The sequence below is a fragment of the Drosophila subobscura genome, chromosome J (assembly GCF_008121235.1).
Source record: "Drosophila subobscura isolate 14011-0131.10 chromosome J, UCBerk_Dsub_1.0, whole genome shotgun sequence".
In the NCBI taxonomy this organism is placed as follows: Eukaryota; Metazoa; Arthropoda; class Insecta; order Diptera; family Drosophilidae; genus Drosophila; species Drosophila subobscura.
In genome coordinates, this window is record NC_048532.1 from 21,591,775 (window position 1) to 21,619,164 (window position 27,390).

Sequence of the window (27,390 nt, forward strand, 5' to 3'; positions counted from 1 at the left end):
CGTCCGCGAGTGGAATCGTAGTGTTGTGTATATAATACAAAAGATCTCCCTGTATTTCCTCGCTGCAGAGACACAAACAAATGTTTAAGGAAATGCAATAGGCAGTAATAAACAATACTTACAGCAAATAAACATTTTGGAATCTGTGCAACAGGAATGCAGTTATATTGGAAATAATTTCTTGCTCGCTGGCTTGCAAGCGTCCATTTCTGTGAGTACATTTTATTAGTGTGTTACGGTTACGGTACATTACAGTGTGGCTTACCGCACACTTTGTATTATGGCATGTGGCCTGACTTTTACCATGAGAATCAGTCCTGGGGTTAGACTATTTCGAAAGCTCTCCACTGATCCAATGCCAATGACTTTTCCCCGCTTCAGCAGTGCCATTCGATTGCACAGAGACTGAAAGTCTTCAATATTGTTTGAGGATAGCAAAATTGTGCTGCCACATTCGTTGACACTCTTGATCACATCCAAAACATCCGCTCGATGCGCCTTCTCCACTCCTGCGGTTGGCTCATCCAATATGATGAGTGGGGGAGTTCCTATTACTGAAATTGCTGTACTCAGTTTCCGCCTATCACTGATCGTATACTTCCACGATTGTTTATCCAAATGCTCCCGAAAGTTTAGATTTTCGGCCAGTTCCTCGGATACTTCGTGCACTTTATCCGCTCTTAAGCCACGTATAAGGCAGAATATTTTTAAATTTTCACGACCTGTAAATTTGGGCTCAAAACAATCATTTTGTGGGCAATAACCCATATATTTGTAGGCCCTGTATCGGTTTATTTTCTTGCTGTGTACGTCGACACCTTTGACTAGAACACGACCCGAAGATAGCTTGATATTCGATACAATTATATTGTTAATGCTCGTCTTGCCAGACCGTTCACCCACTAGTCCAAGAACATCCATGCTGTACGAAAAGCAGAGTTTAAATATGTATAAATTAAATGATTCTGTAAACTTGCGGTTTGAGTCCAAATGTGACATCTTTGATGGGACTTCTTTTGTTTTTTGCTACCACATTCTCCAAGAGAAGTGTGTGGTTTCTCAGCTCATTTTGTGTCATTCTTTGCACATCACAATTGTCGGGATATTCACCACCTGTACGTCTAACAGAGAACCTTAAATATTATATATATAAAGAGGTAACCGAGGTCTTACCTTCTTGGTCTCCTCTTGCAAAACGATCCACGCTCAAGCAGCAGCAGTAGGATATAAAATAACATAGAAGAGCCAACCAGTGCCATTATGTATGGAAATCCAGCGTACGTGCAGCACCAATGTGAGTGGATCTCTAAAATATAGTTAGTTAAGGCTTTGTCTGAGGGTAATCTGCAGTTTAATCATTCACCGCATCCTGCATAAAGTTTGTCTGTTCTGCCCTTACACACTCTATACGATGATGCCTCAATGCAGATGGAATGCATCAATGCAATGGCTGAGTATGTGGGTATTACATAAAGGAAAGCAAATTCTCTATCCGGTGCAGGCCACTCAAAGGGTATGGCTGCAAACAAAGAACAATCAAAGAAGGAATCTTCAAGTGCCAATTTATACAAACTTACCCAAAACAAACAATAGTAATACCGGTGTAATCCATCCATAAATTTCTCGCGTAAAGAATTGCATCAACAGGTATAAAAATAGCAGCAGGGCACAGCTAAACAGGATCATGGCAATGACATATGCCACTACAAATCATTTATAATTGCAATAATTATATACCAAAATCAAATGTCAAATCAAACTTTACGTGTCTCTTCATCGAAATTCTTATGGAGAAGCAGCGTCATGAGTATAACCAGCGATACGGAAAATATGGAAAGACACATCCAGTCCCAGAATAAGTGGGAGAGCCAGAATGTAGTCATATTAATGCCCTCCACTTGTTGCATCAACTTGAACCCAATGCGTCGCTCCCTGACAATGTAGGCGGCAAAGAACCCGCTGAAGATACTGACACAAAACAGATTCAAATACAATGGGCCACTCTCGAAGCAATCAATTTGACGCACTGTGGAATTTTCACTCAACTGAATGGATGGATAGGGATGATGATTGAAGTTGATGTTTTTCGTAAGCGTTTCCATGGGTCGGTTGGGTTCAGTGCAAAATAAACCCAAAAAGCCACTGAAATTTGAATGGTTTTAAAGATTTTGAGTGGTAAAATTAGTTAAATGCCCACCTGTTGGCCAAGTAAGCCATTAGGCTTGCTGCAACTGCCTCCGAGTGTAGAAATTTTCGGCTATAATATATTTGATATTCGCACTTGTGGATTTTAATGCCAAAAACATAAACATCATTCAGGATATCTGCATACGTGTCCACGTCTGTCGCTGATATATCGTCTGTGCGGCAGCCACTTATTTTCATCTTCAGGAGATGTATAAGTGGATTCTCATCATTAAAGTCTCGCAGGAAGGCCACACGACAATTTGGTCCATACATTTCCAACCTGAGTGGCAACAGATCCTGCGACACAAAATCCACGCCCGACTGCGGACGATATTTGACTGGAATTGGCCAAGTATAAAAATATCGTTGCAGCGCCGAGGAGCCCAATAACAGCAGCGATAAAAGCATAGAGAACACCAGAAAATTGTGCCGAATGTGATAGAACTTTTTCAACAACATTGCATTCCATTGATTGCAGCACAATTTGTAGCCATACAATAGACTTTCATCGGGTTCGGGCGAGCTGCTTGCAAAGTTGCCCCTGTAAGCGTCAGAGCCCGGGGATGTGGCCTTGACAAATTTATTTATAACGGGCATGGTGCCAATGCCAATGGCACCCATATTAAAGCAATTAGCTCCGTGCTCCAGCTGCCGAAGCAATGGCACAATGTTGCGACAGTAGTCCTGGGGTATGTTGTAGGCAATTTCAAATGGCTTGTCAGAGGATGCACTCGTCTCTGGTATGTACTGCAGCACTAAAGATGTTATCTGTGGCTCCTCGCATATTTCACCTTGCGAACAGACCTGGGAAGTAAATGAAAATAACAGAAAGAGCTTCTTTGGAATGGTATTACTCTTACCAATTGATAGCCAGAGCCATGAGTGTTCTTTAGAAACGTGGAAGTGCCATTAAAAAGCAATTGGCCATCGCATAGTATGGCCAAACGATCGCCCAGAACATCCGCCTCTTCGATATGATAAGTTGTGACTATCAAAGTCCTGCAACGCTTCTCCGATTGCAGCAAATCCCACAGCAATCGTCGCTCGCAGGGTTCCAGACCCTCGCTGGGTTCATCGAGCACGACAATCCGTGGATTGCCACAAAAGGCACAGGCCACGGATAGTCGCCGCCTGTCGGCTCTGTGCAGGCAGCGGCTTTTCACATTCCTAACTTGCCACAGCTCGAGGGCCTGCAAATATCTTTCCGTGGAACGAGTTCTGACATGGGCGCTCACATTCCGCAGCGAATAGAAGAAGTACATGTTCTCTTTGACGCTCAGATTGGCAAACAATGGATTATGCTGGGGCGACAATCCCACCGCAGTTCTACTCGTCCTCGCTATGTCTCTATCGTCAATTTTCACCCAGCCCGATTGGGGCGGAATGCTGCCCGAAATGGAGTTGATAACAGCGGACTTGCCCGAATCGGATAGTCCCAATATGACCGTGATCTGATCATCGTACATATTCATGGCGAAATTGGTCAGTGGCGGCTTTCGGCGTTGACTCTTATGCAAAATGCACGCCTGCACCACGGCTGGGCTCAAATGGCGAGTCCTTTGAAAGTTCTGCTGGCAGCTCAACGCGTCTTGATTACTTCGAAAGCGCAATATGGACACTCCGTACTTGCCCGGGCAGCACAGCTCGACAGTTAGGCACAACACCAGAAAAGTGAAGGCAGCCATCAGCATTATGATGGATATTACGGCAAAACTATTGTAGAAATTTCCTCTCAGGAAATGATGCCACTGCAGTCCCGTGTTATCGTACTTCTCGTAGTAAAGTATTTTTCGCAGGCCAGTTAGGAATCCAAACTGGTACACCAGGCACAATGGATAGCGCACAACTATTCTTGAGACATCCACATAGATATACAACAGGAAACACAAAACCGATAGGAAGACAATCACAATGGCAGCTAATGTGGCACTTCGAAGTAAACTGTGGATTAAGAAACAAAAACAAATGCCGCACACTGTCCAAATGGTAAAGAAACACCAAACGGCTGTGAAGCTCGAACAATTCAAAATGTTGCCATTTTTGCAGATGGGTGCCTGAAGGAATTATAAATTATGGTTTAAAAATACATATGTGCCAGTGTGTGCATGCCCTACCGTAAGCAAGAATATAGTCAACAAGTTAATCACAGTGGCCAAAATGAAGGTAGAAGTAAACCAGGAGAGATATTGGGTAATCCGATTTGCACTGGAAATGCTCATCAAGTCATTGAGTTGCTTGTTCTTTTCCCTCTGCATGTGCTGCACAATAAAAGATAAAAATCGTTACTCTAGAAAATAAATTCCATTCCTTAACTTACCATAACCAAACGCACAAATGGATAAATGTAAAGAGAACTCAAATAAAAGGGCAATACATTTGCCAGTGTGGTACCCATTGGGTCCAGTATTTGTGGATCTAAGTATTCATTATACTCTTCATCGCTAAGAAATGGCTTTGATACAATCGTTATTCCATCATCCTTGTGCCTTTTGAATATGTTGCTGACTGCAGGATATGCAAGAAATGCCACAATGGCATACATTATCTGCAAGAACCCTTCGTTCATATACAGCGGTCGTGGTGTGTTCATGTCGCCCCTGACTTGATTGGTATTCCACAAGTCAGTTGGTATCGTTCGCAGTGCACTGGGAAATCGAACTGTGATGTCAGTGTTCTCAAAGTATTCACCAGCCTGCACCCTCCAAATAATGCCCCCCAAGAAGTTTTCGTTTATAAGGGTATTTTCCATATCTTCTTCAGAGTTGACACGCTCAACAGATCTCAGCTTTAGGATATTAAATAGAGCTGACTTAAGTGGTTCGACTATTGAATCCTTGTTTGAGTATAATAAAAGTGTTTTTTCGGGTGTTACATCGGCAATCATTTCCATTAAATTACTAAATTTATGAATTGAAAATGAGTTCAAGATAAATGAACCGAAATCCATAAGACTTACTACAATGGACTCAGCTTTACATTATCCCCAAGTGTTCCATTTCGCCGTAAGAAACAGTGGGAGGAATTCTCTTGATTTACGGAACATCTAATATAAACCAAGTGTATCATTAGCAGCGGCAGTAGCAGATACAAAACCATCTCGCATCGCGTATAACTCTTAAAGTTCTTTACCAATAGAACAAATAATTGAATGGCCATTACGAATCAATGCAAAAATTATTAAATTAAATTCTTATAAATACAAATACTTGTGACATGACATGCTACGCCTAGAAATAATGTCTAAGTCCAAGGGTAAGTCCCAAAATGTGCGTAAATTAACCTTGTACTATTTATTACTCACCCGCCGAAGAGCTTGAGCAAACATTTGATTAGTTGTTTCAATTTCGCTTTTGAGGACAAGTGACGTAGCTGGGTTAAACACATAATAGCAACATCTGTTATGCCACAGAATTGGCACGGCATTTGCCAAAAAATTTTACTACAAAAGGGGCCCCGAACTGATCAGTCAGCATCGAAAGCAGTTCAAGCAACAATCAAACCAAACCAATCAATATGCAGTCCAACAAAGTTATCTTCCTAGTCTTCGGTAAGTTGAATAATAAAATTCCAAGCCATAGGAAGAAAAACTCATTATATGGCTTATAAAAGGTGTCCTGGCTCTGGTCATTGCCGCAAGCCTGTCCACTGAGGCTGTGGAGCAAGACAGCGAAGGCATCAGCGATCGTCGCTATCGTTGGGCTTCGGAAGAGGACAACTCGCAAGCCTCAGAAGAAGATGCTGACGAGGAAGATCAGGATGATCAGAGCAACAATTCTGGTGATGATGGCACCTGGGAAGAGGAAATCATTGAATATGTGCCAGCCGAACAGTCCTGGGAAGACCTGGAGAGTGGCTCTGCTGAAGCTTAAATCAATTTAAATGTTTTGTAATATTGTTTCTAATTTATATGTGTATTAATTTGTTTTTATGAAGAATCAATCAATTAAATATCTATATAATCCATTTAAATCTGCATGTCCGAATTTCCTCTCTTGGTTTCCACAAATAATAACCAGCCTCTGCTCTGGTTTGTATAATTTATTTTATTTAACATAATTTAAAGTATGTATAATTCAATTTTAATATGGTTCACACATACAATATTTATAGTTTGATTTTGCATTAGTTTAAACATTTTAGTATTATGCATTTAAATATATTTTAAGGTATATATTTAAACTATGACTAAACATAAATTTTACACGATTCTCTCTCTTGCCACGCCACGCCTACCACCTCACCTCGCTGGTGATGATGTCGCTCAATAATTTACTTCTGCAATTTCTACTAAGTTGAAAACAATAATTTTGGAATGATGGGACACAGGCAACACAATAAATATGTAGATAGGACACTGAAATATACGAGAAATACTTTCAAATTCAACAAATACATTCATACTTTTAATACAAAATTGTTTTTTTTTCACATCTGATCTGTTATACATCTTGAATTGCTCTAGAATGGAGAGATCAGAGCTTAAATTTAACTGATTAACATGTAATGTATGCTTCTGCTTTTGGACGTGTGTTAGTCATCGATTAATTGGAAATTGCACTCGATTATGTAAATTGCCCGTTGATGTTCTCTTTTTTTTTTGTAGTAGTAGTTTTTCCCCTCAAATGTTGCGCTTTTGAGTCTTGTTTTCTCACGGCACACCTCCAGCTCCCCGCACATCCGCTTTCCTGCCCGCTTGCACAATCACACATTGCTGTCCGTGCCAACGGCCCCGGTGAAGGAGAAGGGCTGGGCATTGTTCACAATCCCCGCCCTATCGTTGGTGGTCGATGCGGCTGTGCCATTGACTCCATAACCAGTTTGTTGTGCAGCTGCCCGCATGTCCTCGGCGGATGCTCTGTTTGCGAGTAAGCAGAGAAAAAGGGTTTAATAATTGTTTAAATAAATGCGATCAATACTAAAATTATAAATAGAGAAATTAAATAGTATTTATGTGCTCAACTAGGGATATGTGTGTGGTGTGTGCTTTGTGCCTACATAGAGAAACCAAAAAGATTCAATATAATTTTTCAAAACATCAAAAGATATCAATATAATTTTTCAATACATCAAAAGTTTGGGTGCTACAGGAATGTAATGTACAACTAATTCAATTACAATTTGTTCAAAATAAACTCAAAATTTACATAAAACAATACTGAACTACATTTAAAAGGTTTTTTAATTCTACTTTCTAAAACATAACATAAAGTGCGTTTCAGGGCATCCAGACAGCTGCACGATTTATGGCAATATCACAGATTGAAAGGGTTTTACTTGCAACTGTCTCAGTGTCTGTGAAACGCACTGTATATTGATTACATTCATAAAAGCTTATACAAATTTATTTGCCTTTTGTGTTTTCTTGGAGGCAGCAAAGTGTTTAACGAGTTGTTTGCTGTTGTTGGGCTATCGATGTTGCAGTTGCTGTAGACCCAGTCGATGTTGTAACTGCTCTTGGGACTGTTCTTGGACAGTTTTTGATGTGGCGTGTTTAAAAACTTAAGTCTGATTCTTGATTCGGGCGCAAAAAAAATTTTACATAGCATATTTCATTTTTAGTGTTGCCTTTCATTGATTTATCAAATTTATTCAACTTTTACGTTTACTTCAGGGCAGATATCTCTGCTCAATTATTAACAAGTTCTGGCGAGTTTTTTTTTAAATGATTTTTTTTGTTTTAAGAACTAAAAACTAAAATAAAGTTAATGTATAAATTTTGGAATGCACTTCTTGAAAGGAATGTGAAAAAAATAATCTCACTTTGTCAGACTTGAAAAATGAATAAATTAGTTAAAAATTATGAATGCAAAATAAGTTTACAACATTTAAAAAACACAAACACGGTACTTGTGTGTATATGTATATATAATATATTGTATATTTGTATATTTTTATATGTCTAATGCTTGATTATGTTCAATTTCAATTTCAATTCGTGGACTATCTTGTGAGCAAAATCAATTCTCAAATAACTGTAACATTTGTTGTATTATTTTATTTTATTTTATGGTTTACATTCAAGCAAGCGCATATCCGAGTTAATACTTCTTCCGACTTGTACATATTGCTCTATAGTTTGTTCTTTCTTGATTCTCACTTTGTATAGTATTATTTATATATTTGTTTACTTGTGTGTGTGTTCGTGGATCTAAGCTGAGTGTGTGTGGAAGCTTGTGGTTTCTGTTTAAATAAGTTTTGTATTATTGTTTGCTTTCGGGTTGTTTGCTTTCAATATAGCTTTCAATTTCTCACTAAAAATATATGCTGAGCTGCAGCCTCGACATATGCTTGTTTGCTTGTATGTACGAGTATCAATGTGTCTCTTCAGTATTTTCTCTATGTACTATATAATATATTTAACTGTAGTTTTTAACAACACCAACCGTTCGACGAAAGACATTTAAAAAATGGAAACACGAATTACATGCACAAAAAGGGACAAAGACAATCGGGGCCACAATGACGAAAATGCATTTGCCCCAAAAAACACTTTGGTTATGTTTAACAAACTTTTGTTTTCAACAACAATTTCAATTACATATGAGAGAATTTCATTTCGTTTCATTTCTTTTGTATTTTTGGTGGGGTGTTCTTCTGTATTCTATATATTCTCAGATGCCCTATAACGCCCTGCTGCTGCTCAATCAATTTCTGTTGGCGCTTCTACTGGATTGGGTTTGGAGTGGAGTGGAGTGGAATGTGTGTGTTGATCTGTGGCTGTGTGTGTGTCTTGTGGTTTTGGCAGTTACTAATTTCGCAATTAGGCATTTATGTGGGACGCCAGACATCGGGATCTTCCATGAGTGTGATATGCTGATCGCCGCCCATTTGCATTTGGCCTCCCGCCTGACCGCCGGCCATCTGTGTGGGCGATGTGGCGGCAGCGGCCATATCCTCGCGCGAAGCTCTACATAGCGGTTATCATGTATCGTAATTGTATCGGTTTTGTTTTGTTTTTTGTTTTTTTAGTTTTGTTTTAAATGTAAGCATTATCACAGTGGTAAGCACATTGAAGGAATATAGAGAAAACATTGGTTTCGATTAGCAAAAATGCACTTGGCCAAGTTCTAACTAAGTTCCCGCTCTAACTTAGAGGCTAAACAAATATAGCAGATCCCCCTCTGCATCCTCAATACTCACTTCTTGCCTAACGCCATCATGGCGTACACGGCGCCGGTTGCAAAGATCAGCCCACTGCCGAATAAGCTGGCCAGTCCGAAGCACATGAAGATTGGCGGCACGGCCAGGCTATATATGGAAATACATATACATTCCAGTTAGATATGTACGAGAGTTTTCTGTTGAATTATTTTGTTTCATTTAATACTCACGCGCAGTACAGACCGGCCCGGAAGTACATGGGCTTGGCATCAACCTTGTCCGCAATGCCGTTCACCTGCTCGATGCACACAAAGCAGCAGGGCGCCTCCAGGACCATGACTATAAAGCCGGCTATCATCTGGATAATGCCAGCCACCAGGCAGGAGACACTGAGTGTGATAATTGAGAGCACATTCCAGAGCCCAAAGAGTATGGCAACTAAAAGGAAAGTGAATGTTAACACAACAGCTATCAAATATAATACAAATAGATACAAATAATTAAAAGGCGTTCCCTAACTCTTCTACAAATTTATGAGCAGATATGCGCCACATTTTAATCTCGAACGCCCACTAAAAATATTCCCCCATTATCTTACCGAATCGCTTCACAAAACGAAACCCATTTGGAAACGAAATCTAATCATCATCGCTGACTCACTGGTGTGCCAATTTTTCGCTTTTATTTATAATAAAAGTATAACAACAAAAGACCACAACAGCCACAGAAGCGTGACAATTTAATGAAAATATAGTGGGTCGAGTTGTCAGTAGCAGACACTTGAGAGTCGTACGAGAGAGTACGGAGTAAAATGTTCCCATTTCAATGCTGTAAGCTAGTTCTAGTTCTAGTTCTTGAAATGAGAGCTAAACCAAATTCCATTTAAATACGAGTATTTTATCAGCTGGTTTTACTGATAAAAAACTAAGTAAACAAGACACAAATAAACAGCTCTGCTCTTTATGTGTTAAATGACTGGAAAAATATTGCGAAAGATCTTCTTTTTTTGAGCGTAGGGAAGAGTGTAATCAGCATTTCCTTGGGCTTCTTCAGCTTATCTCCACAAAATAGTTCTACAAGTACTAGAATTGCATGATCTTTAGTCTCCTCCTAGCATTCCTCTTCTCCCTTGTTCTGTCTTTTTCTCCAGTTTCGTTTAACTTTGTAGCGAAATCCGATCTCAGCTTTGAGGTTACTGCGGTTCATAAAGCTCGTCAAAACAGACTCAACGGAGTCGATGTACGAACCGACATACAAAACATTTAATTATTATAGACTTTTGGTTTTAATTTACAATCAAATAAAACCAAAAGCCAAACTGGTTTATGAGTGCAGAAGCCGCATGAATGAATCTACATAATATTTTTCTCCTTCCAATTTGTTGAGTGTGGCTGGTCTCTTGAGACCCGATAAGGTACCCCAAATCCCTGAATCGAACTCATATCTAAAATCCCACTGCAGAGGCTGAGGAAACCATTGAGTAAAAAAGAAAAGTTCAATGTCATTGCAGAGAGGGAGAGGTTAAAGCATAGCGCGTAACAAAGAAAAAAAGCAATCAGGCGTAATCAAGTGAAAGCAGAGAGCGAGAATACGGAAGAGAGGAGCAGCTGCCTCTCCCGCACCCGCACCCGCTTCCGCGCTGCACTGCACTGCACAGTAGTGCTTGATAATAAAAAAGCATGCAAAATTACTGCTTAATGGGCCAAAAAAAATTGCATTCTCTATGGCGTATGTTCAATATTGGAAATACTATTGAAAAGGAAGCAAACAGTAACGAATTAAAGCGCCAAACTTGACACAGAAAAAGCTCCTTTGGCCCCGTTTGTCTCTTTCTCACTCTTCCACACCCACATCCCACTCACATACTTATGCATATATCCATACAATTTCTGTATCCTTTTGTTACGTTTCCTACTACTGCCTCGTCTTCTTCTTCTTTTCACTGTTATGCTGCTGTGCTGTTGTTGTTGTTGCTTTCTTTCTTCCTTTATCAATGTCAGAGCGTGCGTATTGTGGGAGGCGATACACACACACGCGCGCACACCCACAGGGGCACACAGATAGGAAACGTAACAGCAACAACAAAAGGTACACAAAAATCGATGCCCAACATTTATGGAGCACATAATCTTACATGAATTGGTCGTTACTAGAGTAAAATTTAATGTTTTCCTTAGATGAAACTTACAAAAGGCGGCCACAATGCCCAGCAATCGACTGCCATATTTGAGATACCAAGGCTGCTCCGGTCCGCCCGCGGGATCCTGTTGATTTGGACGCGCCAGCAGCCCCGTGATTTTTTCCGCAAACGACTGCGATGCATATTTAAAAAATACAAAATGCAATTAAGATAATTGGAAAAAATCGAAGCAGTACAATTTGTATTGTGACGCGGCGGCCGCTTCTTTAACACGCACACACGGGACCGACATACACGTACACACAAAAACACACACACGCACGGAACACAGGTGAGGCTCAATATTCACTTCGTCAGCAAAAAGTTCAATTCTTTCAACTGACAGAATCGTTTACATACCATGTTTTGTTTTGCTATAAATTACACTTAAACTAGTTGGAAAAGTATTTATTTTATGCACTTTTTCACGTCTCAGAGGGACAGAATTTGTTGTACTTTGCGTTCTGGTTAGAGCTGGCAGAGCCTCGATAGCACCAAGTGTCGCGATTTTAGGTAAAATCGATTTTTCGTGCTACAAAGCATCGATGTTTTCGGAGCACAGCACGAAAAAAAACCGCAGCAGGTCCTAAGTGCAAATAAAAGAGTGTTTTTTTATTAGTACCATGTTCAGCAATGATGATGCTGAACATCTACATTACAAATAAGTCGTTGCTAACTTTCAGACTAATCGGAAATCGATGCCTGCTCTATTTCTCTTGGCAACGATAGACGATGAACACGAGCTTGATTAAATTTCCCGCGAAACGAATGAAAACGGCTTCTTACCGAAAAACTTGGCTTCCAACACGTTATTTTAGCACGGCTTACTTTGCATACACTTATTACAAAGATGAAGTATAGTGTTTCGGAAAAGGAACTCTAAATATTGTCCTTATCGATGTTTACGAAAATAATGTTTGAAAATGATCGATAGTGAACATAGCGACATCGGTGATGACCGATAATGATTTATTCGATGACGTCGATTTGTTGTTCCTCGGACTCGATTTCTGTGCTGCGTATTTTACTCTTTTCTGCAAATAATTTAACAAAAAGAAAGCTATGGATGAACAACGACCGTGCCAATTGTGCCAGGATAACATGGCGGTTGGCATTAAGCTCGAAAGTGAAGTGATCGATGATTCAAAGGAGCTACTCGAAAAGCTGATTGTGTGGTACAACATTAATGTAAGCACCACTAACGCCATGCCGAACAAACACGCATACACATGTCTCATTCCCGAAACTCTTTCATAGCCTTGCATTCTGGAGAAGAAGTCGTGCCTCTGTCAGCCGTGCTTGGACCAGGTGCTCAGCATAAGCGCAACATTCCGGCGTTGGAACGCCGCGCAACCCAAGACGGACTTAAATGAAACGGTTACGGTTAAGGAGGAAAGCCCTCTGGAAATAGATGGCTGGGAAAACATTGAATTATTGCCCGAACAGAATGTGTGTTTTCCCTCTGGTAGTGATGCAGAGGAGGAGCTTGAAGCAACCGATACAAAAAAAGATGCCACAGTGATAAAACCTCGTGAGAACTTTGCCATTGCGGTACGACACGATGGCCTTATATTGGCCAAAATTTATAAGGATAATACAAAGGCTGCCAGGATTGTCTGCACCTGTTGCCACGTTGAATTGAGTCTCGTTTCCCACATACGCACACATAGCTTAATGCTTCGCCCATGTCCCAAATACATTTGTCGGAAGTGCGACAAAACATTTAGCACTACGACGAAGCTAAAGCAACACGAGCATGCCGAGCGTCACCACGTCATCTTGAGCCGTTCAAAGGGATTTGACTTCCGTTGTGTGCAATGTGAGAAAGTCTTCGATGGCTACCATGGGATCATACGACATGCTTCTTTTGCGCACTTGCCCCGTCCGTTCCACTGCATCTTTTCCAAGTGTACGTTAACCTTTAAAGCCAGGGCGGACCTGGACTTGCATATGAAAACACACGAAATGCCGGTATATCGTCCCTCACCGTTGTACCTGTGCCGTGTGCCTGAGTGTGGGCAGTCTTACTATATTGAGAATCAGTATGTCAAACATATGAAGATCATACATGGAATTCAGACATGCCTACAGCCCGGTTGCACCGAAATTCCTGGCACTCACTGTCAACACGTTAAGAAAGGAGGGAATCCTCAGCATGGTGAGTTTGTGTCGATAGAGACGTCAGCACAGAGGAAACGCAGATTCTCATATTCACCGCCCAACGACAATAATATGGGCAAATTCATTCGCCTGGGAAAGCAGCTAACATTAAAATGAAAATGTTGAAATTTAACCACTAATCATAAGAGTGCAATACTTAATCTTGTACATATATTATAACGTCATTATATGGCTGGATAATCCATTAATTTAGTTGGAAAATAAGAGAAAAATGAATTAGTATTTCGATATGCCGACGATGATCTGTAATCGAAAATGAACTAGTTCTCCGGCACTGTAAGCACCGCCTGTACCTTTACAGTCGATAAGCTAGACAGTTGTCATCTTTTACATTCATAAGAGGAAAAAGAACAATAAAAGAGCGATGACTAAAACTTGATACATCAATTTATTGCCGGATTTGTTGGAGGGGGTAGGGAAAATATTATAATCTTTACGTTACAATTGTTCTTGATTGGAGATTTAAGTTTGTTTTTTCTTTTCTTGTTTTTTTGGGTTTAAATTCTACAAATTGTGTGTGTTTTGATTTCGTATGATCGTATAAGGAAGTTCTAGCACCAGAATAGATTTGTATTCAACGCATGGGATGGTCATCCTTCACGGGTAATTCCTTTACCGAGGACTGCCAATAATCTATTTGGATCTGGAGTCTAGGACGCACCTTAAGTTCTCTTGTTTGGACGTGTTGATAGTTGATTTTCTTTTGTTGTTAGCTTTGTCGGATAAAATGGTCTAAAATGCATAACAATTTCAGCTCAGAGTGAGTAGAGTCGTAGATTTTGTTTCGACTTGATGGTGTCGTCCAATACCAATCGGTTTAATGAACATTTGTTTATCCAGACTCCCATTCATGATACATATTGCCATGGATTTGGTATGGGTTGGTTGTTCACAAATAAATTAAAACAAATTTGAAATTCAAAATATAGGCGTAAAAAAATACAAATTAATATGGCTTTTCAAAAAGCTTTAAAAGTCAAAATTTAAGAAATTGATAAACAAATGCAAAAAGGGTTTTGGTCGAAGTTTGCAGAATTATCAAGCGAATTATAAGCAAAAGGCCATCTTAAGGGAATATTTTGCTAGTTTTTCGTGTTCCTTCGAGTGACGACCGCGTGGAGACGGAGACCCTGCTTAGTGGCTTAGTCTAAGGATATACACTAATAGGCAACAGTTTCACACGCACACATTGGAGACTATATTTGGTGGAGAGAGAGAACGAACCCCGTTGGACATGCTTCAGACATGCTTACGAATTATAGGAAACTTGGCTTTGATAGAAAACTTGAACGAAGTCTACGGGATACGTTATTATCAAAAGGCTTAACACATTTCTCGAAGGGTTTCGCATCTGCTGTTTCTCCTCTTCTATCACTTACGCACTATTGGCTCACAAAAATATAGCTACATCCTCTTCTGATCCTTGGCATTTGTCGTTTTGTCAAATGCACAGCGTTACAAATCATTTAAATACTTTTTTAACCGTGCTGCCTACTATATCATTTGTAATCATTCAAATTTAAACTAATTTAAATTCGTTAAATGTTTGTCATTCATATTCATCATCAGGGTTTCTTTTCAATTTTATTGGTGCTCTCCTTACGCCTTGCCTGAAGATATGCCTCATAATTGCCACTCATTTGTGGGTCACTCAAGCGCCTGTCTGTGTCTGTTTCCGATTTCAGGGGGGGGGGGAGGATGAGCAATTTTGATTGTTTGTTTAAAAATTTCCTCACGTTTGCTTATAAAAGTTTGTTGTTGCACGTAGTAGCTAGCCGTTTGTTTTGTTTAGTTAAGATCACAATTGTGCTAAGAAATACGATATCACAATTTAAATATTTACATTGTTATTATTTGTATTCTTTTCTACACATCTTTCTCTTAGGTGGGGAGGGGCGGGCAGTAAGTATAGCGGCCCAGAAATTCCAATTGTTTCCCTTTTCACTTGCCCGCAAACACAACACTTTTACTCATCACTCATTTTATCCATCCCGTAATCCGGTGAGTCGTTAAAGGACTTCAATTCCGATTACTTGCACAGCAATTGGGGGTGTGTGTGGGTGTGTGTTATTGGGCGTATTAAAGCTACGCTTTAGTTAAGTTTAGTTTTTGTTGGTTTTTGTCTAAAAATACGTTTAAACGGCGCACACGGCACGAAGTAGGGGCTTGGTTCACGCACACAATAAACGTTTGGCTGTTTTCTAAGGACTCTTAACAATAGTATTCATAATAATTAGTAATTGTATTGTACTTCAATCTCAATGTCGGTCTCTTTTGTGTCCTTGTCCATAGAAAAATAGCGCCCTGCGTTACATGTGTGTGTGTGAGCGGAAGACTCGAGTTCTTTTTTTTTGGGTTTGAATATCATTTCATTTTCCATGCCTGCTGTTCCCTATATAATTTATATAGAATATATATATTTAAGTGGAAAATTTTGATTTCTCCTGTGAGAGATCATAAAAGTTGTTGAAGTTAACACTAACACATAGTCTCCAAAGCCTAGGACTAGACATGATTAGTTGTCTATAAGAGTGGATGGTTGGTACGTTGTTTTAAGGTTTAGTTTTTTGTTTGTTTGTTTGTTTGTTATAACAAATGTACAAGTGTACCTGTTAAATGCAATTGGCATGCTTTCTTTCCTTCTTACTGGCAGGGTCTCCCAAGGGTCTGTCTGTGTCTCTCTCTCTCTCTCTGTTCTCTTACAAAGCATCCAAAAATATTCCCTTTAATCTGGCCTTTTGCTTGAAAATGCAAATTCAATGAGAATTTTGATAGAAGGAATAGAAGAAAATTGTGTGAAAATGTCTAGCAAAACACGTTTGCTATCCAATTTTTGGTGAATGTGAAATTCGTCCACGAATTAAAGTTGGGCGTAAACTCCATCGGCCCTAAAGCAGGCGTGCCCACGCCCACCTGACTCTGCTGCTGTTGTAGTTGCAGCTGCTGCGATGGCTGCTGAGATTGGGCTCGCTTTAGTACCCTCAAATTAGTGCCCGAGGGCATGCGCTGCAGCTGATGGTGGTGGTGCTGCTGCTGCTGCTGCTGTGATGGGGATCCTGTTGTTGGGGATCCCTCATAGTTCAGCGAAACGGATGCTGGCCGTGGACGTGGCTGTTCCGCTTTTGGTGTCTTTTGCTGAGCTGCCGCTGCAGCCGATAGCATGGCTATTAAATCCATGCCGGTAGTGGGTTGTTGCTGTTGTTGTCCCAAGTTATTCTTGACCAGCAGCTGTGGTTGTTGTTGTTGCTGCTGCTGCTGCTGCTGCTGCTGATGATGATTTCCTTGCTTCTCGCCTTGCAACATTTTAGGGCGCAAGCCTTGCAGCAGTTGTTGTTGCTGCTGTGCCTGGTGCTGCTTCTGCAACTTGGCTGCCCTTAGTTGCTGCTGCTTCTCCTTGCGTATCAAATCAAAGGAGCTGACCACCTGTAAGGATGAAAGTTGCAAATGGTTTAGCCAGTAGCAAGTAAAAGGGATTGCTAGTGCAATTTACCTTCTCACTGCCATTAAAGACCTGCTGCTGCTGTGCATCATTTTGACTTTGGCTATGGAACAGTTGACGCTTTGATGATATTGCTGCTGCTCCACTGCCTCCTCCGCCGGGAGTTGCGGCTGCCGTAGTGTGTGTTGCCGTTGATAGTGGCGTTGTTTGATTGCTGCCTGCAGCCGCATTTGGTTTATTGCGTTTGTTGCTATTGCATATGTTCATGGTGCCTGCGGTGGTGGTGTTGGTGGCCGATGCACCAGCCACTGGCCCAGAACCAGCTCCCGGTTTTCCATTGAGATTATTTAACTTGACACCATCCAAGTCCCCCATGGACTTGTGTCGCTGACGCTGCGAGGCAGCTGCATCCTTCTTGCAGCTGCTGCTGCTACTTCCGCCATTCCCATTCACATTGGTTGGCGAGGACGCTTTGGGACTCTGTTGGCCAGAGCATTTGCGTCGACGGGGTCCGATGCCAGCCTGGCGCTCGCTCACCCACTTCTTCAAGCGCTTAACAAAGGGTATAATCATAAAGAAGGAATTGGCATTCTTGCCCAGTTTGGCTTTCGATATGGCATCATTCTTGTTGATCGGCAAATCATTAATACGGAACCAGTCACAGCACTTGATCTCGTTGCGTGTGCGCGGAGCGAACTGCGTCTCCATGGGGACATTCCGCACGACATACAGTCGCGTATATTGGTAGTTGATAAAAGCCTCAATATAATCGTTGGCATCGATAATGTCGGTGATGTCGAAACCAGTTTCCTCATAAACCTAAAAGGAACAGAGCAAATTAATTAAAAGTAAAGACTTATGCCAGCTAAAGGACTCACCTCTCTTGTTGCACAATGTGCTGGATCCTCGTTCTCATTGATTTTACCCTTGGGAAAGCCCCAAGAGTTGCGTGCGAAATAGGACTGCACTAGCAAGCAATGATTGTGATCCTCAGACACCAAAATGGCACCATATGTGGGCACCGACATCTTGTAGTTCTTCCAATCTTGCAGTATTTGTTCCACAGTGCCGAAATGTTTGTTCAGGAAGGGAATGTGCTGTGGCAAAAATATAAACAATTTAGGTTAGAAACTTTAACCAGAAGGAGGATTCATCACTCACTTGAAACAATTGCATGGCAAACTGTTTAATGCCCACCGCTGGCAGCTTGCGCTTCCGAATTGGCACACCTTCTTCATTGAGTTCGGGTGCACAAAAGAAATCCAGATAGAACCAATGGGCCAACTCGATTTGAAAGCAAATTCTTATTAGATTGTTTAGCTCCATGTCCGGTACATTGATTATAAATCTACTGGCCAGATCATCAAGTATATCGGACGGAATTTTCGATTTCTCTGGCAATTTAATGCTGGACGCCTTTGCGGATGCTGTGCTACCGCTTCCTGTTCCTGTACCCTGGGTCCTCCTGCTGCTACTGCTGCTAGTGCTCGTCCCGGCCACAAGTACATCTTCGGAAGAGGAGCTGCCATACGAGGAGTTCGTTGATGTCGATGAATGTGTCGATGATATGGATGAATTTAGGCGTTGCTTCTGCGCGCTACTTTGTTGCTGCTGCTGCTGTTGTTGCTGTTGCAGCTGCTGTTGTTGTTGGTGCTGCAGGTGCGCATGCTGCGACTGCTGCTGATGCTGCTGCTGTTGGTTTTGCCTTTTCTTCTCAATGGTTATGGGGGCTGTCGGCTGTGTCTTGGTGAAGACAGCACCATTTTTAAGCAATTGATTTAATACATCATTCTCAGCTTGAATAGCGAGGTTTCGTCGTTGTTGTTCATTTTGCCTTATGCCTGCCCCACTATTGCTGCTGCTGCTGTTGTTGTTATTATTGTTATTGTTGATATTCAGCACTTTCTGAAGCGTCAGCGAAGCGAGCAGCGCGAGATTGTTGACTTGAAAAAAAAAAAAACAAAACATTTAAAGATAAGCAAAGGGCAAACACAGACGAAACGATAGCCTCTACTCGGGGGGTTTCTTGATTATCCTGAACTTAATACGTCATCGTAGTTCGTTTGGATCGTTTACTGAGACTGAGCTTGTTCTCAAGTTATGGGAAAACTTGAACTTTAATTTATTGGATTGCACTTCTGTGCCCAAAGTCAGAGGGAAAAAAGTATTGACCATCGATAATTTACAGCAATTATTGCTAGGTGTAGACAAATACCGTTTAAATAAACATCTTACAACGGCCTTTATTTTGTCTGTTGCCATGCTGTCTAACAACTCGTAAATGTGTACCTACTTATGTCGCAAATGTGGCTACTTGGAGGAGCTCCTTGGCCAAACTGCTGACTAAGCGCCCGGGCAATGATCTGCGCCAGCGTAAATTGCGCAACAACATTAAAACTATTACTATTTGTTTTGCTATTGTTGATGTCGATATACATATTCCGTTGGCCTCCAAAAGAATTGAAAGAAATATGGCTGTCTAGCTCGGTTCAGCGACCTCCTCCTCTAAAAATGTTGCAACTTGCAGGCGACTGCGCTGCGCTGCACACTACGCACACACACAAGTACATAGAAATTACCTCTGCATACATGCATGGAAAACTACTGGCAGACAGAGAGAGAGATAGGGGGTTATGGCAAGAGAGAGGACAAGTGGAGTGGGGCACAGGGGAAGTGCAGAAATTGTATAATCTATACAAGGTTTGCTTTATTTTGTTGACTTGATGACTTTGTTGTGAATCTATTTTTGGGGACATTTTCGCTTATCAATCTTACCGTTATCGTTCTCCTTGCTGCTACTGCTTCTGCTGGCTTGGCTCTCGCTCTCGTAAGCGTATGTGGACGAGGTAGAGGCTGAGACGGCAGCGACGGCGGCAGCGGCAGCGTTGCTAATCAATGGTGCGATTTCCATAATATTTCGATATCAAACTGATGCGTTGCGTTTTGTTTATGTAATACACTTTTGTTGAATATTTGGGGGGGCTGTCTTTTGCGCAAAATATTTCTTATTTGTTTGTTTGTTTGTTAATTAACATTTGCGTTTCTCCTCTTCTCTCAGTCTCTCTCTCAAACACGCTGTACGTGTGCAAATGTTAGTGTGTGTGTGGTGTGTATATGGGTGCGCTGCTTATGTGTGGGCGTGTGTTTGTGTGCCTGAATATATATATTGAATGTGTAATTGGAAGAATGCCTTGTTTTTGTAGTAAATATGGCTGCCAAGTTTTGAAAATTTCTGCAGTCTTTAGCTTTTGTCGCACGAATTTCAATTTCCAATGCAATTTTTGTGTCCTGCTAATGATTCTTTTACATTCTTTCGCTATTGTTCTATCGTTTGGTGTTGTTCTTTTTGTTGTTTTTGTTCGCTCAACATTTTCTGCATTTGTTATTTTTGTTGTGGTGTTGTGGAGAGCCATCCACAAATAAAAGTCCGCTTCACTTCAGGCGAATGAAAAAACTCGTTCGCACTCACACAGTCACACTTTTGGTTTTTTCACGTACTTTCTACTTTGGTGTTTGGTGGTGTCGCATTGGTTTTCCTTATTCAATTCAAAGATTATTATGTGCAATGCGCGACCTGTTTTGCTTTTATTTACACTTTGCACTTAATGTGGTAACTATTTTGCACTATTTTATAGGTTTTTCTTTTTACAACTTTTGGAAAATCGTCAGCGTCGCGTAGGGATCGGTGTGAACGCGGAACTATCGGTAATATATATATATATATATATATCGATAGAGCGCTTACATTTTCAAAATATACTGTAAATATACCGTAAATCTTAAATCATTTTCCTTAATTTTGGGTTGATTTGATATTTGTTCTATTTGATATTAGTACCTAGTTAGGAGTCTCCCTGCTAAAACTATAATTTGATCCGATTTATTAATCAATTCTCCACAAGATTGGCAAGTTCTTACGACTTCCTTGTGTTGGAATATTTAAAAATTAAGTTTAAAACTTAAACGGTCAACCAACAAAAATAGCATAAAACGTTACGTGAGTGGGAATGGACTGCAACGTTTTGACAATTTTTTGCTTGTCAACCGGTAGGTATAGTCACTAACCAATTTCGCTGTAGCGATTAAAAAAAAAAATATTATAATATCATTATCACATCACTGCTATCGATAGCATGTGCGATATGATGTAATTGGATAAACGCATTCGATATAAGTAATCGATACGGAGAATTACATAGCTACTGAGTTTCGATTTTTCCAGCCCCAAATAAATTTTCTGTTTGCAAAAAAATAGGCGCTTTTGTGCAACGAAAACTTTACAAATGTGGTCGCTTTAAGCAAGCAGCAAAATTGCATTTTCGAAATTTTCCGCCTGCAGCTGGCCCTGGACGTGCTTTGTATCCGTGGAGAACAGAGAAGCAAAGGTATTGGGACATCGCCATCGCCATGTGTGTGTGTACATGAGTGCCAGTGCCAGTGCTTGTGCCTGTGTGTGTGTTTGTTTGTGTGTTACATTGTATGGCTGTGTGTGTGGGCGGTGGGGCATCAAGGCTGGGAGAAAAAAGGCGCTGGAAAAACGAACATTGCCCCAAATTTAAGCAATTTCTCATATTTTCGTATCCACAGATAGACGCCGTGTGGGGTTGGGTTGCTTCCGCCCCGCTGCGCTTAGCGGCGAACAGAATGGGCGACCTTCCAGGCTCCACGGGCGGAGGAAGTGGCCCAGCTGCAGCCGGAAATGTAAGTGGAAATGCTAACTCTGCAGGCAACACAGGCCTTGGTGTGGCCGGCACCACGGGCGTCGACCGTCCACCATCCCCGGCCCGTCTCTCCCACACATCCGAGAAGCATCCAAAGGTGACGCTGACCGAGCTCAATATGCTGCGACGCCACCGCGAGCTCTGCGACGTTGTGCTCAATGTAGGCGGACGCAAGATCTTTGCCCATCGGGTCATACTCTCCGCCTGCAGCTCCTACTTCTGTGCAATGTTCACGGGCGAGCTGGAGGAGTCACGCCAAACAGAGGTCACCATACGCGACATCGACGAGAACGCCATGGAGCTGCTCATCGACTTTTGCTACACAGCCCACATCATTGTCGAGGAGTCCAATGTGCAGACACTGCTGCCAGCCGCATGCCTGCTACAGCTGGTCGAAATCCAGGTCAGATCTGAGATTGCTTTGCTTATTCTGTTCTCTTCATTGAGTTTTGTTCTCTTTTTTTGCTAGGACATTTGCTGTGAGTTCCTCAAGCGCCAACTGGATCCAACCAATTGCCTGGGCATACGGGCATTTGCCGATACACACTCCTGCCGCGAGCTGCTTCGCATTGCCGACAAATTTACACAGCACAACTTCCAGGAGGTGATGGAGAGCGAGGAGTTCCTGCTGCTGCCCGTCGGCCAGCTGGTGGACATTATCTGCAGCGACGAGCTTAACGTACGCTCCGAGGAGCAGGTCTTCAATGCAGTCATGTCCTGGCTGAAGTACAATGTGGCCGAACGGCGACAGCATTTGGCACAGGTGAGTTGTCCCTGAATCTCTAGACGCTCACATTCTAACACCTCTTTTTCTGCCTTCCCCTAAAGGTACTCCAACACGTCCGTCTGCCTCTACTCTCGCCAAAGTTCCTGGTCGGCACTGTGGGCTCCGATCTGCTGGTGCGCAGCGACGAGGCCTGCCGGGATCTGGTGGATGAGGCCAAGAACTATCTGCTGCTGCCCCAGGAGCGTCCACTGATGCAGGGACCACGCACCAGACCCCGCAAGCCAACACGTCGCGGCGAAGTTCTGTTTGCCGTGGGTGGCTGGTGTTCCGGCGATGCTATTGCCTCAGTGGAGCGCTTCGATCCACAGACCAATGACTGGAAAATGGTTGCACCCATGAGCAAGCGACGCTGCGGCGTGGGCGTGGCCGTTCTCAATGATCTGCTCTATGCTGTGGGTGGCCACGACGGCCAGAGCTACCTGAACAGCATCGAACGCTACGATCCGCAGACGAACCAATGGTCCTGCGATGTGGCACCCACCACCTCATGCCGCACCAGTGTGGGCGTGGCCGTGCTGGATGGCTTCCTGTATGCTGTGGGTGGCCAGGACGGCGTTCAGTGCCTCAATCACGTGGAACGCTACGATCCCAAGGAGAACAAATGGTCCAAGGTGGCCCCAATGACCACAAGACGCCTAGGCGTTGCGGTGGCCGTTCTTGGCGGTTTTCTCTATGCGATTGGTGGCTCGGATGGGCAGTGTCCATTGAATACAGTCGAGCGCTATGATCCTAGGTGAGTTAATCAATAACTTGCTTCCTTGTCCCCCGATTAATGTGAAATTTCTCTCTGTGTACAGACAAAACAAATGGGTGGCCGTCAGTCCCATGTCGACGCGTCGCAAGCACTTGGGCTGTGCGGTGTTCAACAATTACATCTATGCCGTGGGCGGGCGAGATGATTGCATGGAGCTCTCGTCCGCTGAGCGCTATAATCCATTGACCAACACCTGGAGCCCCATTGTGGCCATGACCTCGCGACGCAGCGGGGTGAGTGTTGGAAATGCCAACACCTGCAGCCGAAATATAACTCTAACTTTTGCTTTTTGTCTCTTTGCAGGTGGGTCTGGCCGTGGTGAATGGACAACTGTACGCTGTGGGCGGCTTTGATGGCTCCGCCTATTTGAAGACCATCGAGGTGTACGATCCAGAGACGAATCAATGGCGTCTCTGTGGCTGCATGAACTACCGCCGCCTGGGCGGTGGCGTGGGCGTGATGCGTGCACCTCAGACTGAGAATTATATGTGGTGCGAAAACAGTTTTAAGCAGCAACAGCAGCAACAACAGCATAACACTAATAATACCCCATCCCAATTAACATCGTAATTTTGCTCGTTTCACTGTCATTCAATTGTTTGTTTGTCTTTTGTCTGCTCTTTTCCCTCCCTCCCCGCTTGCTTACATGCTAACAAATGAAGGATACGCAAGGATTCTGTTGTCTGATGGGAGAAGCATCCGCCGTCGTTGACGTTGCCATCGCTAACGTTGCCGCCGCCGCATTTCTACTAACAATTGAAGCCAAATTTGAATGTCCCACAAACCCATCTCCCTCCCCCATCCATTGTTTAGCAGTTTTGTCTGTGAAGTGTACTATGTGTTAATTGTTTATGTGTTAGAGCCTAAGCCTAAACTTTCCCAATCCTCAGATTAGTATTAAGAGAGTTGTATAAGAGCCACCAACTAAACCCTGAAACTCCCCCCTCAACCATGCCCATGTCCCACACTCCTGATTGTAACTAATAATACACTTATGGTAGATTATATATATATGTATATGTTTAATGGTAAGCAGCTATAATTGATAGACAAACTCGAAATCGTAATAATTAGATTGTTGCTGGTTGAAATTTCATGGAAATTGCTAGCCCCATGCCCCATGCCTTCTTTTCGGAAACAAAGTTAAAAACAAAACTAAAAAACTAAAAATCAAATCAAATTCTAAACTAAATTCAGTTAATTTATTAATTGAAAAAATGAGCTCGAAAGTCAAGTAACAAAATTGGTATTACAATAATTTAAGTATTAAGCAAAATATTCAAATTCCCCTGCCTCTACCCCTGCGGCCCTGTTTGTATTATTTATTACTATTTTCCAACCCCCTGCCCGGCCCCTCTTCAGCTATTTGTCAATAGGACAGACAGTTCTTTGGTTGAGGGGATTTCAAGTAGAGTAAAAAAATAAATTAAAAATAATAAAATAAAAGCCAGCTTGTCAAGCTTAAAAATAAACATGGGATAACAAAAAAAAAACCAATTACAGTTGCAAATGAACAAAAAAGTCTTAAGATAGCCCCCAAGAAACATTTCAATAGTTAAATTAAATAATTAACAATTAAATATAAAGTCTACGCCTAGTTCTAAGCCTACAAATTTTAATATTGTTAATCGTAGATTGAATGCCGATGAAGATGAAGCCCCAACCCCTGGCTGACCACTCGACACATCGAGTTTTAAAGTTTTATTGTTAAACAAAGTTTGACCTGGATCTGCTGGCTGAAATTAATCATTGGCAAAGGAAATCCTCTCCTTTCCTATTTTGTTATTTCAATTGAACAAATGTTCTTTATTTATTTACAATTGATTTATTTATTGTACGCTTTTGCATCTCATTGTATTGTATTGTATTTAGTTGTATTTTTAATTATTGTGCACCTTTGTCATTAATTTATACCTGTTGTTGAGACGATGAAAGCCGTGAGCAAATCGTATGGAACTTTGCTTCCACATTGACGAATAAGAATAGCATTTACAAAACGAAAACGAAACCTTAATTGTATGTTAGAAATAAGAATGAGATAAACAAAACACTCTCACACCCACACACACACACCAAGCAAAGATTAAACAATAGAAATTGATTGATAGTTACATTAAATGGAATACAAATACAAAAATATAACGCAAAATTTAGCACAGTGTTCAGAAAGTCAAAAGTTCATCAGCAATGGAAACCGTACTAAGTGTAGGGAAATATAATAATAATAAAATATATATATACATATGCTAAAACATTTCCCTGTGAGAACTATTTCATTATTCTAATTTGAATTCGATTATTTTCAGCCTGTCGAATTAATGCGCCACCTAGCGACTTTGAAGTGTAGCCCTTGGCTGCTATCGATAACTCCCCACACAGCTGTTCATTCTGGCGCTTTATTTACCATTTCCAATTTTTACACAGTTTTGCGCTGTAAAATGGCCGCAGCGGCAGGGAAAATTAAAATCCTGAGCAGCGGGAAGTACGCGCAGATCTGTCAGTTTGTCAATGGATTCCATGGACTGCCCATGGACTGTGAATTCGAAATGAGGGACACATACTTTCCGAATGTGGACCCGATGGCCCTGATGTGCATTTTGCAGTCGGAATTGTCCAACAAGTCGCGCACCCAGCACTTTCGGCACGAACAGCGGGCAAAGAAGCTACTAAAGACGTAGGGCCGAATCTCTATTACATTCTCCCAGTCTATATTTGTTGGTTTAATCTCTCGCTTTCAATTTGCAGATATGAGAAGCAAGCGCCTCTGTATAGCGACATAATTATACGCATGGCCTGTGCCGAGGGCACCAATCCCGTGGCCCTGTGTCGCATCCTGCTGCAGGAGAAATACGATCTGAGACAGAGGCTGCAGGTCTCCCACCTGCTCAGGAATCCGCATTTGATCAGCGATCCCCGTCTGGCGGCCAATGTGCAGCAGTGCATGTTCAGCGATAACCAAGAGGGTCCCATCACAGACCTACGTCGTCGCATAGTGGGCGAGGAGTACGAGCTGAAGCTGAAGGATCTGTCGAAGCAGGCCGGCATACACTTCTACGACGAGCAAGATCTGCGCCGCATGGGCTACGACAAGACGCCCGACATCAAAATGATATTGCCCTTCCTCTACAAGGGCGGCGTTGTCAATTGGATCGAGAGCAAGGCCAATTTCGGTGACACCAAGAGCCACAAGCGGAACATACACCTACAGCTGCAGAGTTATTGCAATCGGTGAGTGGTTGAGCCTTCACTTTGTTGCTCCTGCCTCATGTTTCCTTTTCTCTCCTCAGCTTCGGTCCTGGCATCATCATTTATTGGTTCGGCTACCAGGAGGAGACTCCCTCGCTTCCAGACAATAATATAGGCATCACCGTCCTGACGGACTTTCCAGCCAAAGAGGATTTAGTCTTAATGCAGCCAACGGAAGGGCAAACCACAGCCCCAAGTCCAGCTGCTGTGGAAGCAGCTCTTGCGCAGTCCACGACAATCGCGAAAGCTGCTCCAAACCCTTCGTGAGGGGGTTGGGTTCATATGCAGGTATATTCTCATTTATTGCGTGTCCTGTCCGTCAACATGTTTTTGTTAAATGTTTCAAAGTTTTTCCAACGTTTGGAAATTGCTTTTAAGTAGGGAAAACAAGACAAGACGCGAATGCCATTGCATTTAATTATTAACTATAAGACTCAACACATGACAAGTACTCATATTTTTTGTAAACAATTTTTTGTATTTTCTTTTTATTTAAATTCTCATTTACACTCGATTAACTCGAAATTTGTTATGGTACAAAAAACATTTTGTTGTTTGTTTCTCCTCGTTTCTGGCATTGTTCGATTTGTATAAACGTAATTACCCAAAAAAATGGTGGCAGAGCAGAGCAGATTAATAATTAATTAATTATTGTTCTTAGAAAAATACAGGGGTGGGGGGGGGGGCTGGGGGTAAGGTTAGAAATTAATAATAAAAAACAAAAGTCATAAATTATGCTATGTGCTTGGTTGTGTTTGTTGTGTCTTGTATTGTATAGTTTTATCATTTAAACAA

At 41.9% G+C, this 27,390-nt stretch overlaps 8 protein-coding genes across 13 annotated transcripts; 4 read left to right on the plus strand and 4 right to left on the minus strand.

Annotated features, from left to right (window-relative positions):
• Positions 1-261: 261 nt before the first annotated feature.
• On the minus strand, positions 262-921 carry LOC117893669 (ABC transporter A family member 7-like). Its single transcript, XM_034800359.1, has one exon. It carries the CDS (start codon positions 919-921, stop codon positions 262-264), a length of 660 nt encoding a protein of 219 aa, XP_034656250.1.
• An 833-nt stretch (positions 922-1,754) lies between these two features.
• On the minus strand, positions 1,755-5,361 carry LOC117893671 (ATP-binding cassette sub-family A member 3-like). The gene is made up of 6 exons (XM_034800360.1): positions 5,144-5,361; positions 4,505-5,084; positions 4,302-4,445; positions 3,048-4,241; positions 2,684-2,991; positions 1,755-2,142 (listed from the first exon to the last, which is right to left on the minus strand). Exons 1-6 carry the CDS (start codon positions 5,341-5,343, stop codon positions 1,755-1,757), a joined length of 2,814 nt encoding a protein of 937 aa, XP_034656251.1. The 5' UTR covers positions 5,344-5,361.
• Positions 5,362-5,685: 324 nt separating this feature from the next.
• On the plus strand, positions 5,686-6,090 carry LOC117895662. Its single transcript, XM_034803480.1, has 2 exons — positions 5,686-5,734; positions 5,797-6,090. The coding sequence occupies exons 1-2, from the start codon at positions 5,701-5,703 to the stop codon at positions 6,054-6,056; spliced, it is 294 nt and encodes a 97-aa protein (XP_034659371.1). The 5' UTR covers positions 5,686-5,700; the 3' UTR covers positions 6,057-6,090.
• A 615-nt stretch (positions 6,091-6,705) lies between these two features.
• LOC117895659 (calcium channel flower) lies at positions 6,706-11,984 on the minus strand. 3 transcript variants are annotated; one of them, XM_034803476.1, is made up of 5 exons: positions 11,828-11,983; positions 11,477-11,600; positions 9,519-9,726; positions 9,328-9,435; positions 6,706-7,042 (listed from the first exon to the last, which is right to left on the minus strand). In XM_034803476.1, the coding sequence occupies exons 1-5, from the start codon at positions 11,828-11,830 to the stop codon at positions 6,889-6,891; spliced, it is 597 nt and encodes a 198-aa protein (XP_034659367.1). In that variant the 5' UTR covers positions 11,831-11,983; the 3' UTR covers positions 6,706-6,888. The 3 variants fall into 3 exon arrangements, with proteins under 3 accessions (XP_034659367.1, XP_034659369.1, XP_034659368.1); XM_034803477.1 differs by lacking the exon at positions 6,706-7,042 and adding an exon at positions 8,760-9,094 and having other exon boundaries at positions 11,828-11,984; XM_034803478.1 differs by lacking the exons at positions 9,328-9,435; positions 9,519-9,726; positions 11,477-11,600; positions 11,828-11,983 and adding an exon at positions 7,537-7,825.
• On the minus strand, positions 8,050-20,787 carry LOC117895654 (mRNA-decapping enzyme subunit 2). Of its 2 annotated transcripts, none has more exons than XM_034803467.1 (5): positions 19,863-20,787; positions 18,249-19,030; positions 17,966-18,184; positions 17,160-17,906; positions 8,050-8,826 (listed from the first exon to the last, which is right to left on the minus strand). In XM_034803467.1, exons 1-5 carry the CDS (start codon positions 19,996-19,998, stop codon positions 8,749-8,751), a joined length of 1,962 nt encoding a protein of 653 aa, XP_034659358.1. In that variant the 5' UTR covers positions 19,999-20,787; the 3' UTR covers positions 8,050-8,748. The 2 variants fall into 2 exon arrangements, with proteins under 2 accessions (XP_034659358.1, XP_034659357.1); XM_034803466.1 differs by lacking the exon at positions 8,050-8,826 and adding an exon at positions 14,143-17,071 and having other exon boundaries at positions 17,139-17,906.
• Positions 12,448-14,012, plus strand: LOC117895657 (zinc finger protein 184). The gene is made up of 2 exons (XM_034803474.1): positions 12,448-12,655; positions 12,725-14,012. Exons 1-2 carry the CDS (start codon positions 12,530-12,532, stop codon positions 13,742-13,744), a joined length of 1,146 nt encoding a protein of 381 aa, XP_034659365.1. The 5' UTR covers positions 12,448-12,529; the 3' UTR covers positions 13,745-14,012.
• A 478-nt stretch (positions 20,788-21,265) lies between the features above and the next one.
• On the plus strand, positions 21,266-25,460 carry LOC117895655 (kelch-like protein diablo). 3 transcript variants are annotated; one of them, XM_034803469.1, is made up of 7 exons: positions 21,266-21,472; positions 21,675-22,211; positions 22,278-22,571; positions 22,637-23,328; positions 23,393-23,582; positions 23,653-23,840; positions 24,012-25,460. In XM_034803469.1, exons 2-7 carry the CDS (start codon positions 21,732-21,734, stop codon positions 24,034-24,036), a joined length of 1,869 nt encoding a protein of 622 aa, XP_034659360.1. In that variant the 5' UTR covers positions 21,266-21,472; positions 21,675-21,731; the 3' UTR covers positions 24,037-25,460. The 3 variants fall into 3 exon arrangements, with proteins under 3 accessions (XP_034659360.1, XP_034659361.1, XP_034659359.1); XM_034803470.1 differs by having other exon boundaries at positions 24,984-25,460; XM_034803468.1 differs by having other exon boundaries at positions 23,653-25,460.
• A 281-nt stretch (positions 25,461-25,741) lies between these two features.
• LOC117895658 (protein C15orf41 homolog) lies at positions 25,742-27,314 on the plus strand. The gene is made up of 3 exons (XM_034803475.1): positions 25,742-26,023; positions 26,095-26,577; positions 26,637-27,314. Exons 1-3 carry the CDS (start codon positions 25,788-25,790, stop codon positions 26,860-26,862), a joined length of 945 nt encoding a protein of 314 aa, XP_034659366.1. The 5' UTR covers positions 25,742-25,787; the 3' UTR covers positions 26,863-27,314.
• Positions 27,315-27,390: the final 76 nt, after the last annotated feature.

What these genes read in the sequence shown, in the direction of transcription:
- LOC117893671 (XM_034800360.1), bottom strand. Translation starts at nt 5,343, where the DNA reads ATGGCCATTCAATTATTTGTTCTATTGGTAAAGAACTTTAAGAGTTAT. An exon ending in GTAAAGCTGAGTCCATTGTA is followed by an intron (nt 5,085 to 5,143) that starts GTAAGTCTTATG and finishes TCATAAATTTAG; the next exon opens with TAATTTAATGGAAATGATTG. An exon ending in GAACCCGATGAAAGTCTATT is followed by an intron (nt 2,143 to 2,683) that starts GTATGGCTACAA and finishes TTCAAATTTCAG; the next exon opens with TGGCTTTTTGGGTTTATTTT.
- LOC117895662 (XM_034803480.1), top strand. Translation starts at nt 5,701, where the DNA reads ATGCAGTCCAACAAAGTTATCTTCCTAGTCTTCG. An exon ending in AGTTATCTTCCTAGTCTTCG is followed by an intron (nt 5,735 to 5,796) that starts GTAAGTTGAATA and finishes GGCTTATAAAAG; the next exon opens with GTGTCCTGGCTCTGGTCATT.
- LOC117895654 (XM_034803466.1), bottom strand. Translation starts at nt 19,998, where the DNA reads ATGGAAATCGCACCATTGATTAGCAACGCTGCCGCTGCCGCCGTCGCT. An exon ending in CAGCAAGGAGAACGATAACG is followed by an intron (nt 19,031 to 19,862) that starts GTAAGATTGATA and finishes TTTTTTTTCAAG; the next exon opens with TCAACAATCTCGCGCTGCTC. An exon ending in TCTTTAATGGCAGTGAGAAG is followed by an intron (nt 17,072 to 17,138) that starts GTAAATTGCACT and finishes TCATCCTTACAG; the next exon opens with GTGGTCAGCTCCTTTGATTT.
- LOC117895659 (XM_034803476.1), bottom strand. An exon ending in GGGCATTGTGGCCGCCTTTT is followed by an intron (nt 9,727 to 11,476) that starts GTAAGTTTCATC and finishes CTTTCCTTTTAG; the next exon opens with TTGCCATACTCTTTGGGCTC. An exon ending in CGGGCCGGTCTGTACTGCGC is followed by an intron (nt 9,436 to 9,518) that starts GTGAGTATTAAA and finishes TTCCATATATAG; the next exon opens with CCTGGCCGTGCCGCCAATCT.
- LOC117895655 (XM_034803468.1), top strand. Translation starts at nt 21,732, where the DNA reads ATGGGCGACCTTCCAGGCTCCACGGGCGGAGGAAGTGGCCCAGCTGCA. An exon ending in GGCGACAGCATTTGGCACAG is followed by an intron (nt 22,572 to 22,636) that starts GTGAGTTGTCCC and finishes CTTCCCCTAAAG; the next exon opens with GTACTCCAACACGTCCGTCT. An exon ending in TGACCTCGCGACGCAGCGGG is followed by an intron (nt 23,583 to 23,652) that starts GTGAGTGTTGGA and finishes GTCTCTTTGCAG; the next exon opens with GTGGGTCTGGCCGTGGTGAA.
- LOC117893669 (XM_034800359.1), bottom strand. Translation starts at nt 921, where the DNA reads ATGGATGTTCTTGGACTAGTGGGTGAACGGTCTGGCAAGACGAGCATT.
- LOC117895657 (XM_034803474.1), top strand. Translation starts at nt 12,530, where the DNA reads ATGGATGAACAACGACCGTGCCAATTGTGCCAGGATAACATGGCGGTT. An exon ending in TTGTGTGGTACAACATTAAT is followed by an intron (nt 12,656 to 12,724) that starts GTAAGCACCACT and finishes ACTCTTTCATAG; the next exon opens with CCTTGCATTCTGGAGAAGAA.
- LOC117895658 (XM_034803475.1), top strand. Translation starts at nt 25,788, where the DNA reads ATGGCCGCAGCGGCAGGGAAAATTAAAATCCTGAGCAGCGGGAAGTAC. An exon ending in GCAAAGAAGCTACTAAAGAC is followed by an intron (nt 26,024 to 26,094) that starts GTAGGGCCGAAT and finishes TTCAATTTGCAG; the next exon opens with ATATGAGAAGCAAGCGCCTC. An exon ending in CTGCAGAGTTATTGCAATCG is followed by an intron (nt 26,578 to 26,636) that starts GTGAGTGGTTGA and finishes TTCTCTCCTCAG; the next exon opens with CTTCGGTCCTGGCATCATCA.